The sequence below is a fragment of the Cololabis saira genome, chromosome 14 (assembly GCF_033807715.1).
Source record: "Cololabis saira isolate AMF1-May2022 chromosome 14, fColSai1.1, whole genome shotgun sequence".
Lineage (NCBI taxonomy): Eukaryota > Metazoa > Chordata > Actinopteri > Beloniformes > Belonidae > Cololabis > Cololabis saira.
The window spans coordinates 2,307,512-2,320,563 of record NC_084600.1 but is presented as its reverse complement, the minus strand read 5'-3'; the positions used below and the strand labels follow the sequence as shown (position 1 = coordinate 2,320,563).

General features: G+C 43.2%; 2 protein-coding genes across 2 annotated transcripts; both read right to left on the bottom strand.

The window, feature by feature from the left end:
* Positions 1–250: 250 nt before the first annotated feature.
* Positions 251–1,198, bottom strand: LOC133460201 (olfactory receptor 1E16-like). The gene has a single exon (XM_061740775.1). It carries the CDS (start codon positions 1,196–1,198, stop codon positions 251–253), a length of 948 nt encoding a protein of 315 aa, XP_061596759.1.
* Positions 1,199–7,318: 6,120 nt separating this feature from the next.
* LOC133460200 (olfactory receptor 1E16-like) lies at positions 7,319–8,266 on the bottom strand. Its single transcript, XM_061740774.1, has one exon. It carries the CDS (start codon positions 8,264–8,266, stop codon positions 7,319–7,321), a length of 948 nt encoding a protein of 315 aa, XP_061596758.1.
* Positions 8,267–13,052: the final 4,786 nt, after the last annotated feature.

Here is a 13,052-nt window from a genome sequence, read left to right as displayed (position 1 = left end):
TGGATACATCTTTTAATCAAGCCTTTATTTGTCTACATCGAAAATACTTCTTTTCAGTCAGATATCAACTTATAATCTTGATCAATTCAATAAAATGTCTCAACAAGATATACAAAAGGTAACCATCCGTTTAGCTTTAATTGTAATTAAAGTAACTTTTAACAAAGAGGATGTACATTGGATCCTTATGTGATTATTTAATAAAAACATATGTATTTACTCTCCACTTGATCTTTATCAATAAAATAGATTACCTCCTCATTTTTAATAATTTCCTCAGTGATCCTCTTATTTCTTGCGTCTGCAGAACGTAAATGATGGGGTTTAACATGGGAGGGAAGATTGAGGCCAAAGACCAGTTGACTATTCTAACATTTGGATCTATTTTTGAAGCCAGGGTGAATATGGTTAATATTGGGATGAAATAGACGGCCACTAATGACAGATGAGCTGTGCAGGTTTTAAAGGCCTTTGCTCTGTCTTGAACTGTGGTTATTTTGGATAACATGTAGCCGATACAAAGGTAACTAGACACAATCAACAGAACTGGAAGCCAAACAAAAATAACTGGAAACAATTGACTAATGAAATCATTAGGAAAGTTGTCGTTGCATGCAAGCCGATAGATTGGGCCATGATCGCAAAAGTAGCTGTTAATAACCAGAGAGTCACAGAAGGAAAGTCTCGTAAGAAATCCAACAGCAACAAGAATCGCAAATACAACAAAGATCCAGAAAGAGGCAATCAAAGAAAACATAAACCTGTGTGTCACCTTCACATGATATTGCAGAGGAAAGGCGATGGCCACCAGGCGATCATAGGAAAGAGCAACCAGATTAAGAGTCTGCATTGAAAGTAATGTGAAGCTGAAAAAAAAGAATGTCAGGCAATTGTTGTACGAAATTACATTATGGTTAAAGAGAGAGACGTCCAGCACCTTTGGAACCAGAGCTGAGCTACCTAACAAGTCCACTAATGCAAGGTTAAAAACTGCAACGTACTTTGGAGTTCTCAGATTATGATCCAGGTATATTACAGCCATCACAGCTGAATTCCCCAGCACTGAAAAAACATAAACAAAGAAGAGAAAGACATAGTAATACTTGATATTGGGTGTACCAATAAATCCTCTTATTATGAAATATGGAGGACGCACAAAGGTGATATTTCTTCCTAGAGCAGAGTTAAATAAATCCATTGTGAAATTGAAGTAACCCTTATTCTGTCTACGCACTGTTAAACATCACTCTATAGCAACACTGTAATTTTAAGTGTGGTTCGTTCTTCTCTTTGTCATTCTGACTTAGATCATAAAGCTCTGTCAAGCTTTTTATCATATCTTGTTGACTGTGCATCCGATCCCTTGGGATTGCTTCGATTACAAATGTAAGTTGCCTTTGCCGCAACAACTTTTTTCCCCTGTTTGTCCCTTGAGTTTCCTGTGGAAAAATACTACACATGTGCAGCATAGTAAACCTTAAAGATGATATGACATCATACTTTACTTAAACATACTGAATTTCATTAATCATACATTGTAGCAACAGCAACTTTTGAATTTCTCTCAAAGCTTAGAATTTGCTTTCATCTGGAGGGTTTCCCAGTTGGTCACAAGATGTGTTCAAATCTCTATTTAGGATTCACCTTTTCTTTGCTTTCAACTCAATGACAGTAGGGTCATATTTATTGCCAATGTCAAGAGCAAAATAGCGTAGCACAACATTTTAACAGACGGATTCATCACTTGTGGTTGCAGAAATAACTGCAATATGTACAAGACAAGGCAAGATCACTGCACCCAATGGAACCTGCCATGTCAGCCTATGACTTCATGGCCAATGCTTTAAGACATCACAGCCTTCACAAGTATTTTTCTCTTTTTTCTGATTGTCCTATTACTAATAATTTACATACATTTTTATTTGAAAGTACACCATGGGATGAGCTACTTATTTTTCATACACAATATGACACCCTGACAGTGTGCTACAGTTGACAAGTTGTACACTCACCGGCCACTTTATTAGGTACACTTGTCCAACTGCTTATTAAGGCAAATTTCTAACCAGTCAATCATATGGCAGCATCTCAATGCATTTAGACATGGTCAAGAATATATGGTGCAGTTCAAACTGAGTATCAAAATGGGTAAGAAAGGTGATTTAAGTGACTTTGAAAGTGGCATGGTTGTTGGTGCCAGATGGGCAGGTCTGAGCATTTCAGAAACTGTTGATCTTCTGTGATTTTCACACACAATCATCTCTAGGGATTACAGAGAATGGCCAGAAAAAGAGATAAAAAGAGATATATATTTTTATCCCTGATTTTCCCATTTTATCACCTAGTGTTCCTACCTACTGGAAATCATCCCCAGCGCAGGGATAAAAATATAAATAAAAAAAAAAAATCTTGATACTCTCCCTCTGCCAACCCTGGGAGTGCCCTGCACTGAGCTCAAGTCTCCTCTTTACTTGAGGAGTGAGAAGGCCGCTTCTTTTCACCAGACAGGGTGGGGCTGGACATGGCTGGACCTTCTAGCTGTGATACGGCTACACTACCAGCTATGTCACCTTGCCCCTTTTGCGTCAACTACATGAAAGCATGGATCCATCCTGCCCCGTATAAACGGTTCAGGATGGTGGTGATGGTGTAATGGTGAGGGGGATATTTTCCTGGCACACTTTGGGCCCATTAGTACCAATTGAGCATTGTGTCAACACCACAGCCCACCTGAGTATTTTTGCTGACTATGCCCATCCCTTTATGTTCCTAACAGAGCTCCGTTCTCAGAGTGCAGGTTTACTCGTAGTTCCTAGAGTATCCAAATGTAGATTTGGAGGACAGGCCTTCTGCTATCCGGCACCATAACTATGGAACCAACTTCCAATCTGGGTTAAAGGTATAGTCTGTAATCGTATTCAAAAACATTTATTGTTATACTGGGTGAAATGGTCCTTCCATCCTGAGAGTAGCCAGTGAATAATGTGTTCAGAAAAAGTAAAGAAAAAATACGACCTCTCTGACAGCTTTAATCCTGTAAAAACTCTGACCAATCTGTTTTTTGCGCACCGAATGACATGGATTGGTCAGAGGACCAGAGGATTGGCAGGGGGGAAAGAACCAATCAGATGCCTTCATTTTAAGTCCCCACCACGCCCCCCTCCGTCCCATGCGCGGATTCTGCTTCCAGCTGCCTCCAGCCCCCCGTGTCCACTTCCCACGGGTCCTCCTCGGCTCAGAGTGTCCCTGTGTAACCCCGGGACCCAGTATGGGGGTCCGTGGCAGACCCCCAGTAGCGGACCCCCAGTATGGGAGTCCGTGGGGATGGAGGCGTCTCCATCCCGGCGAGAGCGGAGAGCGTCGGTGCAGGTGGCGGTATGCTGCGGTGCTGTGCAGGCTCTGAAGCCACGGCTACGCCGCAGGGTACGACGTAAAAAAAATAAAGGATCCCCATAACTTTTATTGGGTGGGCAGGACGCACGTTTGGGTGGGCACAGCCCCCCCTGCCCCCCCCCTAAAACCGGCCTCGCTTACAGGTGAATGAGACATGGGGTTGTTTTGTTGAAAATGTGCTGTCCAAAATGTCCTGGAAAACTCTACTCCTGCAAATGCGCGTTCCCCAAAGTTTGTGGGGGCGTGGCTTTGGACGGAGCACTGACGGGAGGGGGAGGAGGGGGCGGGGCTTAGAGGAGGTGCCACTTTCAAATCTTGCTAGCTCTCCAACATCACAGATTATACCTTTAAGGAGGCTGACACCACCTCCACCTTTAAAGCTGCAGCTACAGGACAAGACTAAAACAGTTCATCTGAAACATAGCTTCGTTGTAGATATGCTGCTATAGGCCTACGCTGCAGGGGGACACAAACATGATCCACTGAGCGGTGCCCATCAACCCTCTTTCTCTTTTTTCCTTTCTCAGTTATTAATTAAGTATCTCATAGCCATCATTGTTCTCCATTGTTCTTGTGGTTTGTTGTGCTGGTCTGCCCCCCCCCCGTAAGAAGACACTACCAGACTAAACATGTTAACACATACGACAAGCTAACAGGGAGTGACCGTGCTGAAAAAGTGAAGCATGCTCTGATGATTCTCCTCCACAGCTGCAGCTGGAGCTCATTGAGCCGCAGTATGACGATGAATGGCGCGGCAAACACCAGCAGCTTTCTCTTGTTGACTTTTACTGCGAGCTGGATAAAGACAGGTTTCCAGAAATGCGAACATTTGCTAATAAAATGCTGAGCTTATTTGGCTCCACATATTTGTGTGAGAAGACATTCTCCGTCATGAACTTAAAAAATAACTGATTGAGGTCAAGACTAAGTGACTCCCACTTGCGTGACATTTTACGCATTTCAACCACTGCCCTCAAACCAGACTAGGGGCCTCATGATCAAAACGTGCGGCGCACAAAAAATATGCATACGCCACTTTCTACTCTCACGGTCGTATGATTGAAAATTGATTTGAACGTAGAAAGTTGCGGTCTTTCACGGACACATCATGTCCAACACAGTCTCACTCCGGAGGCGTCGGAATCCGATGAAAGGTCAAGAGCCTTTGGCGACACCTACTGACGCACAAGGTACCCTTCTGCGTCTCTTTCAGACGCAAATAGGCTCCTATTGGCTGCAATGTAATCCCGTCTGCGGCTATATTTGACGCTCGGAGCAGGTGATCACCGCGAGCGGTTTCCTCATTCCTCTTTAAAAAAAATGCATATACTTCAATTTAAAAGATGGTTTGATGACATTTCTAGCGAGAAATTTTCAGACACAAATAGAATACACCAAATTGTATGACATCTTCAATGTAATCCCGTCTATATGTGACACTCAGAGCAGTACTTCAATTTAAAAGTGTGGCCTAGCAGGCAGTGGGTTGCCTCCCTCCTACTTCTCCCCTCTGTAGGGTTGCTGGTGGCCTGGGTTCCGGGTTCTTCTGGTCTCGCGGGTGGCGGGGTTGCTCCCCCCCCTCCCCCGCTATAGATACACTTCAGGTGGAGCTTTGTTTGGTTTATTACACACACACACACACACACACACACACACACACACACACACACACACACACACACACACACACACACACACACACACACACATATAGCCACACAAACATATACATACACACACACATAGCCACAAAGACATGTACACACACACGTAGGCATACACATATACACACACACACACACACACACACACACACACACACACACATGATCATATACATACACGCATACACACACATAGACATACACACTGGCTTGTTCACCTGCGTGCTGGCTCTGTAGTTTTTGGGGTTAGGTAGCGGTAGCGGTAGCTTAGCTCAGACTTCGATCAGATCTCAAGATTTGGGTCAATTGCTGTTTGTGTTTTGGTCGGCTCCGTGCCGGTTTCGTGTTTTGTTTGTGGTTTTTTGTTGCAGATTTCCAGTGCTTGACGTGTGTCTCCGTGTGTTCCTGCTTCTTGGATTGGCAGTGGATGTCGTCACCCCCCCCCCCCCCCCCCCACCCCCCAAAAAAAAAAAAAAATCACTGGGTTTGTATGTGTATATTTATGTAGGTGTATGCATATGTATGCGTATATATATGTATATATATTAAATATAGTAATAATGCACATATTTTTGGTTTCTACCTTCATGGTATCAATCATTAATATGTGTGCAGACAAGGTAAAAAAAAAAAAAAAAAAATAGAGCGGGAGCAAAACTTAGTTGGATTGTGCTTTATTTAAGTTATTAAATTAATCAAACCCATCGAAATCTCCATCCTCCGTTTCTGCATTCATCCGAGCCTGATCAATGAGACTGGGAGAACTGATCAGCTGCGACGGGCAGAGCCCGCAGCTCTCTGGCTGCTGATAGCCGAGTCATTTTCCTGCCGTGCGGCCCCTCGGAAATGATGCCGGCTTTTGCAAAAGCCCGCACAACAGTCCAACCCAGCAGACACGTCAGCCCACGCATCTATTCTTTAACAATCCTTCAACAGTAAAAGACAGAGCCCACCGCTCGAGCAGCAGCCGACGCATCGGCTCCTGCTCGGGCGGTGGTTCCTCCGGTCTTCGGGCCTGTCTCTGCGGTGCAGCTCCGCGTCTCCTTCTCGGTAGTCGCCCCGTCCGCTCCAGGCGCCCCACCACGGACCCTACGCCGAAGGCTCTGTGTCGGTGTAACGCCGAACTATAAATCAGCCTTTACAATAATACTATGGGCGCATTGCGTCATTGGGCGTGCGGTACATTTAAAAATAAAAAAAGACGTTTATATCCGCCTTATATTCCTAAAAATACGGTAAAAAGCATTAGGCGACCGGAAAAAAATGTACCCTGGAACTAAAGTGCAAAAACAACGATTGACGTTGGACTGTTAATTGCAGCGGGACAATATTTGCAGCATCGGACAGAAAGCTTTAAACATCATTCTTCCCTTTGCCACTTCATATCTCTGCGAGAAGCTTTTCAGCTTTTGCTTCTCTAAAAACTAAGTACAGATCCCAGCTCAACATTGAGCATGATTTGAGAGTGTAAGTTTCCAGCCTGCAACCCCGTTTTGAAAGGATGTGCAGTGCAAAACAGACAACACTGCAGCCACTGGTAATGCAGGGAAAGTTCACTTGTTTATGTTTTTGCAAATTAAGTTATGATAACATAACTGCACTTTTATTTTCTCTTTTTGAACTTTGTGTTATTTGTTGTTTTTGATTTTGATTCAGTATCAAATATGACTGATATACTTGGTGCTAGTAATTTCAATACATTTAAAATAATTTGAAGTAATTCGTCAAGATTTTTGTTGGGGCGACGGGGGCAAGTGGGGCTTGAAAATCCCCACTTGTTCAAAGTGGGGAATGACGAAAAAAGTTTGAGAACCACTGCACTAGCCCTTCCCTTCCCCTCAGGACACCTGTGGACCTGTATCAGAACTATACCGAGCCGTCTGATAGCATTGAGGACAATTGCTGAGGAGTAGATCTGGGCCATAGTTCACAAACTTACCGCTCACACACACACTATGATAAATACAATATGAAATTTGACACTTCTCATCTCATGAGAACATATTCAGTGTGGATACATCTTTTAATCAAGCCTTTATTTGTCTACATCGAAAATACTTCTTTTCAGTCAGATATCAACTTATAATCTTGATCAATTCAATAAAATGTCTCAACAAGATATACAAAAGGTAACCATCCGTTTAGCTTTAATTGTAATTAAAGTAACTTTTAACAAAGAGGATGTACATTGGATCCTTATGTGATTATTTAATAAAAACATATGTATTTACTCTCCACTTGATCTTTATCAATAAGATAGATTACCTCCTCATTTTTAATAATTTCCTCAGTGATCCTCTTATTTCTTGCGTCTGCAGAACGTAAATGATGGGGTTTAACATGGGAGGGAAGATTGAGGCCAAAGACCAGTTGACTATTCTAACATTTGGATCTATTTTTGAAGCCAGGGTGAATATGGTTAATATTGGGATGAAATAGACGGCCACTAATGACAGATGAGCTGTGCAGGTTTTAAAGGCCTTTGCTCTGTCTTGAACTGTGGTTATTTTGGATAACATGTAGCCGATACAAAGGTAACTAGACACAATCAACAGAACTGGAAGCCAAACAAAAATAACTGGAGACAATTGACTAATGAAATCACTAGGAAAGTTGTCGTTGCATGCAAGCCGATAGATTGGGCCATGATCGCAAAAGTAGCTGTTAATAACCAGAGAGTCACAGAAGGAAAGTCTCGTAAGTAATCCAACAGCAACAAGAATCGCAAATACAACAAAGATCCAGAAAGAGGCAATCAAAGAAAACATAAACCTGTGTGTCACCTTCACATGATATTGCAGAGGAAAGGCGATGGCCACCAGGCGATCATAGGAAAGAGCAACCAGATTAAGAGTCTGCATTGAAAGTAATGTGAAGCTGAAAAAAAAGAATGTCAGGCAATTGTTGTACGAAATTACATTATGGTTAAAGAGAGAGACGTCCAGCACCTTTGGAACCAGAGCTGAGCTACTTAACAAGTCCACTAATGCAAGGTTAAAAACTGCAACGTACTTTGGAGTTCTCAGATTATGATCCAGGTATATTACAGCCATCACAGCTGAATTCCCCAGCACTGAAAAAACATAAACAAAGAAGAGAAAGACATAGTAATACTTGATATTGGGTGTACCAATAAATCCTCTTATTATGAAATATGGAGGACGCACAAAGGTGATATTTCTTCCTAGAGCAGAGTTAAATAAATCCATTGTGAAATTGAAGTAACCCTTATCCTGTCTACGCACTGTTAAACATCACTCTATAGCAACACTGTAATTTTAAGTGTGGTTCGTTCTTCTCTTTGTCATTCTGACTTAGATCATAAAGCTCTGTCAAGCTTTTTATCATATCTTGTTGACTGTGCATCCGATCCCTTGGGATTGCTTCGATTACAAATGTAAGTTGCCTTTGCCGCAACAACTTTTTTCCCCTGTTTGTCCCTTGAGTTTCCTGTGGAAAAATACTACACATGTGCAGCATAGTAAACCTTAAAGATGATATGACATCATACTTTACTTAAACATACTGAATTTCATTAATCATACATTGTAGCAACAGCAACTTTTGAATTTCTCTCAAAGCTTAGAATTTGCTTTCATCTGGAGGGTTTCCCAGTTGGTCACAAGATGTGTTCAAATCTCTATTTAGGATTCACCTTTTCTTTGCTTTCAACTCAATGACAGTAGGGTCATATTTATTGCCAATGTCAAGAGCAAAATAGCGTAGCACAACATTTTAACAGACGGATTCATCACTTGTGGTTGCAGAAATAACTGCAATATGTACAAGACAAGGCAAGATCACTGCACCCAATGGAACCTGCCATGTCAGCCTATGACTTCATGGCCAATGCTTTAAGACATCACAGCCTTCACAAGTATTTTTCTCTTTTTCCTGATTGTCCTATTACTAATAATTTACATACATTTTTATTTGAAAGTACACCATGGGATGAGCTACTTATTTTTCATACACAATATGACACCCTGACAGTGTGCTACAGTTGACAAGTTGTACACTCACCGGCCACTTTATTAGGTACACTTGTCCAACTGCTTATTAAGGCAAATTTCTAACCAGTCAATCATATGGCAGCATCTCAATGCATTTAGACATGGTCAAGAATATATGGTGCAGTTCAAACTGAGTATCAAAATGGGTAAGAAAGGTGATTTAAGTGACTTTGAAAGTGGCATGGTTGTTGGTGCCAGATGGGCAGGTCTGAGCATTTCAGAAACTGTTGATCTTCTGTGATTTTCACACACAATCATCTCTAGGGATTACAGAGAATGGCCAGAAAAAGAGATATATATTTTTATCCCTGATTTTCCCATTTTATCACCTAGTGTTCCTACCTACTGGAAATCATCCCCAGCGCAGGGATAAAAATATAAATAAAAAAAATAAATCTTGATACTCTCCCTCTGCCAACCCTGGGAGTGCCCTGCACTGAGCTCAAGTCTCCTCCTTACTTGAGGAGTGAGAAGGCCGCTTCTTTTCACCAGACAGGGTGGGGCTGGACATGGCTGGACCTTCTAGCTGTGATACGGCTACACTACCAGCTATGTCACCTTGCCCCTTTTGCGTCAACGACATGAAAGCATGGATCCATCCAGCCCTGTATAAACGGTTCAGGATGGTGGTGATGGTGTAATGGTGAGGGGGATATTTTCCTGGCACACTTTGGGCCCATTAGTACCAATTGAGCATTGTGTCAACACCACAGCCTGAGTATTGTTGCTGACTATGCCCATCCCTTTATGTTCCTAACAGAGCTCCGAGTGCTGGTTTACTCGTAGTTCCTAGAGTATCCAATTGTAGATTTGGAGGACAGGCCTTCTGCTATCCGGCACCATAACTATGGAACCAACTTCCAATCTGGGTTAAAGGTATAGTCTGTAATCATATTCAAAAACATTTATTGTTATACTGGGTGAAATGGTCCTTCCATCCTGAGAGTAGCCAGTGAATAATGTGTTCAGAAAAAGTAAAGAAAAAATCCAATCTCTCTGACAGCTTTAATCCTGTAAAAACTCTGACCAATCTTTTTTTTGCGCACCGAATGACATGGATTGGTCAGAGGACCAGAGGATTGACAGGGGGGAAAGAAACAATCAGATGCCTTCATTTTAAGTCCCGCCCACGCCCCCCTCTGTCCCATGCGCGGATTCTGCTTCCAGCTGCCTCCAGCCCCCCGTGTCCACTTCCCACAGGTCCTCCTCGGCTCAGAGTGTCCCTGTGTAACCCCGGGACCCAGTATGGGGGTCCGTGGCAGACCCCCAGTAGCGGACCCCCAGTATGGGAGTCCGTGGGGATGGAGGCGTCTCCATCCCGGCGAGAGCGGAGAGCGTCGGTGCAGGTGGCGGTGCGCTGCGGTGCTGTGCAGGCTCTGAAGCCACGGCTACGCCGCAGGGTACGACGTAAAAAAAATAAAGGATCCCCATAACTTTGATTGGGTGGGCAGGACGCACGTTTGGGTGGGCACAGCCCACCCCCCCCACCTCCTAAAACCGGCCTTGCTTACAGGTGAATGAGACATGGGGTAGTTTTGTTGAAAATGTGCTGTCCAAAATGTCCTGGAAAACTCGACTCCTGCAAATGCGTGTTCCCTAAAGTTTGTGGGGGCATGGCTTTGGACGGAGCGCTGACGGGAGGGGGAGGAGGGGGCGGGGCTTAGAGGAGGTGTCACTTTCAAATCTTGCTAGCTCTCCAACATGACAGACTGGACTTTAAGGAGGCTGACACCACCTCCACCTTTAAAGCTGCAGCTACAGGACAAGACTAAAACAGTTCATCTGAAACATAGCTTCGTTGTAGATATGCTGCTATAGGCCTACGCTGCAGGGGGACACCAACATGATCCACTGAGCGGTGCCCATCAACCTTCTTTCTCTTTCCTTTCTCAGTTATTAATTAGAAGTATCTAATAACCATCATTGTTCTCCATTGTTCTTGTGGTTTGTTGTGCTGGTCTGCCCCCCCCCCCCTGTAAGGAGACACTACCAGACTAAACATGTTAACACATACGACAAGCTAACAGGGAGTGACCGTGCTGAAAAAGTGAAGCATGCTCTGATGATGCTCCTCCACAGCTGCAGCTGGAGCTCATTGAGCCGCAGTATGACGATGAATGGCGCGGCAAACACCAGCAGCTTTCTCTTGTTGACTTTTACTGCAAGCTGGATAAAGACAGGTTTCCAGAAATGCGAACATTTGCTAATAAAATGCTGAGCTTATTTGGCTCCACATATTTGTGTGAGAAGACATTCTCTGTCATGAACTTAAAAAATAACTGATTGAGGTCAAGACTAAGTGACTCCCACTTGCGTGACATTTTACGCATTTCAACCACTGCCCTCAAACCAGACCAGGGGCCTCATGATCAAAACGTGCAGCGCACAAAAAACATGCATACGCTGAAGGGTTTTATGCCGTCCACTATGGGGCAGTATGAGCCTTACCATCCTGTAGAGGGAAGTAACAGGCTTCATTGTTGTGTGTGGAGTTCACGTTGTTTCAGAGATGCACGTGGTGTTGGTTGGGAGCTCGCCGCATTATAGTTGTAAATTTACAATATATTGCTCATTGGTTTTGCTCATTGGTTTTATGAAACTATAAGGTATAGTTTCTGTTACATTATATTGTTATTTTATTTCAGGATTTGCTTACTTATATGTTATATAAACAATACAATGATTGAGATATATTATAATGTTATTTAAGCAAATTCCTATATTATTTTCACGTGAGATTAAGCCTGCTTATGTTTATTGTTTACTATTTCTGCAGGGCTTCTTCATCTCTGTCATTAAACTAAATAATTGACATTGAGGAGTGTATTTCTTCATATGCCACTTTCTACTCTCACGGTCGTATGATCGAAAATTGATTTGAACGTAGAAAGTTGCGGTCTTTCACGCACACATCATGTCTGGCGTACGCACTTTTCTGAGGTTTTGTCCGTTGGCGACACTCACTGGTGATGCAGTGAAGTGCAGAATATGAGGAAACGTGACGTCAGCAATAAGTTCACTACCACATGAAGGACACGACAGTCCCCACATCACCAGATAAGTTAAGATTGTTGCAGCTCCACAAGAGTGGAGCTGCAACAATCTCACAATCAACCACATGATCTGAACATACAACTAAAGGCAGGAGCTCAACGATGGAACCCGCAAATCCCCCCGCAGCCAGCACCAAGGACCTGGTGTCCCCCTCAGCCAGCGCAGAGGACCCGGGTGTTAGGTTCCTAAATCATCAACATAAATTAATAACTTAGGAAAAGACACAGAGACTGTTAGAAATGATTTTCAAGGCCTTCTGTAGAAGGTTGGAGAGAAGTCCTGGGGAGCTTTAGGGCAACACGGCCCTCCTCTTTAGAGCTCGTCAGGCCTTCTCACAAATTCTCCCTGCAGTCGAGCCCTTTTTATTTGAGCAAGGGTGACAGGTGTTGTGCAACTCAGGTAGCTAAGCTGATCAGTTATCGAAGGCTTATTATAATTCTATTAAAGAATTATTAATAATTAATAAAGTCGACTATTCATCAAATTGACTGACCAATATGATAAATAAAATCCTCGGGGCACCACCCTGGGGCCTTAATTCAGGGAAATGATAACTTAACAGCAGAATATCAGTCTCAAAGTAATTACTATACCCAGTTATTAATTGAAGGGGGTGAGATCCGAACACACACTTCGTCACCCAGCCTTGGCGGCAGACATGCACAGAATAAACAGAGACGACTTTTTGCGATCAGAAATTTATTCACACTAGTGTCAAACAGTTGGTAAACAACACTTTGAATAAATTCTGATGGTTCAATTACACAAATAGAGACACAAAATCATAAAGGAAAAAAGGAGGGGTTCTTCGGATCCTCCGGGTGGAGACTGGTGTGTGTGTGTGTGTGTGTGTGTGGGTGTGTGTGTGTGTGTGTGTGCGTGTATGCGTCAGAGCAGCGTACGCTGCGCGTCACGCGGTCTGGGGGCG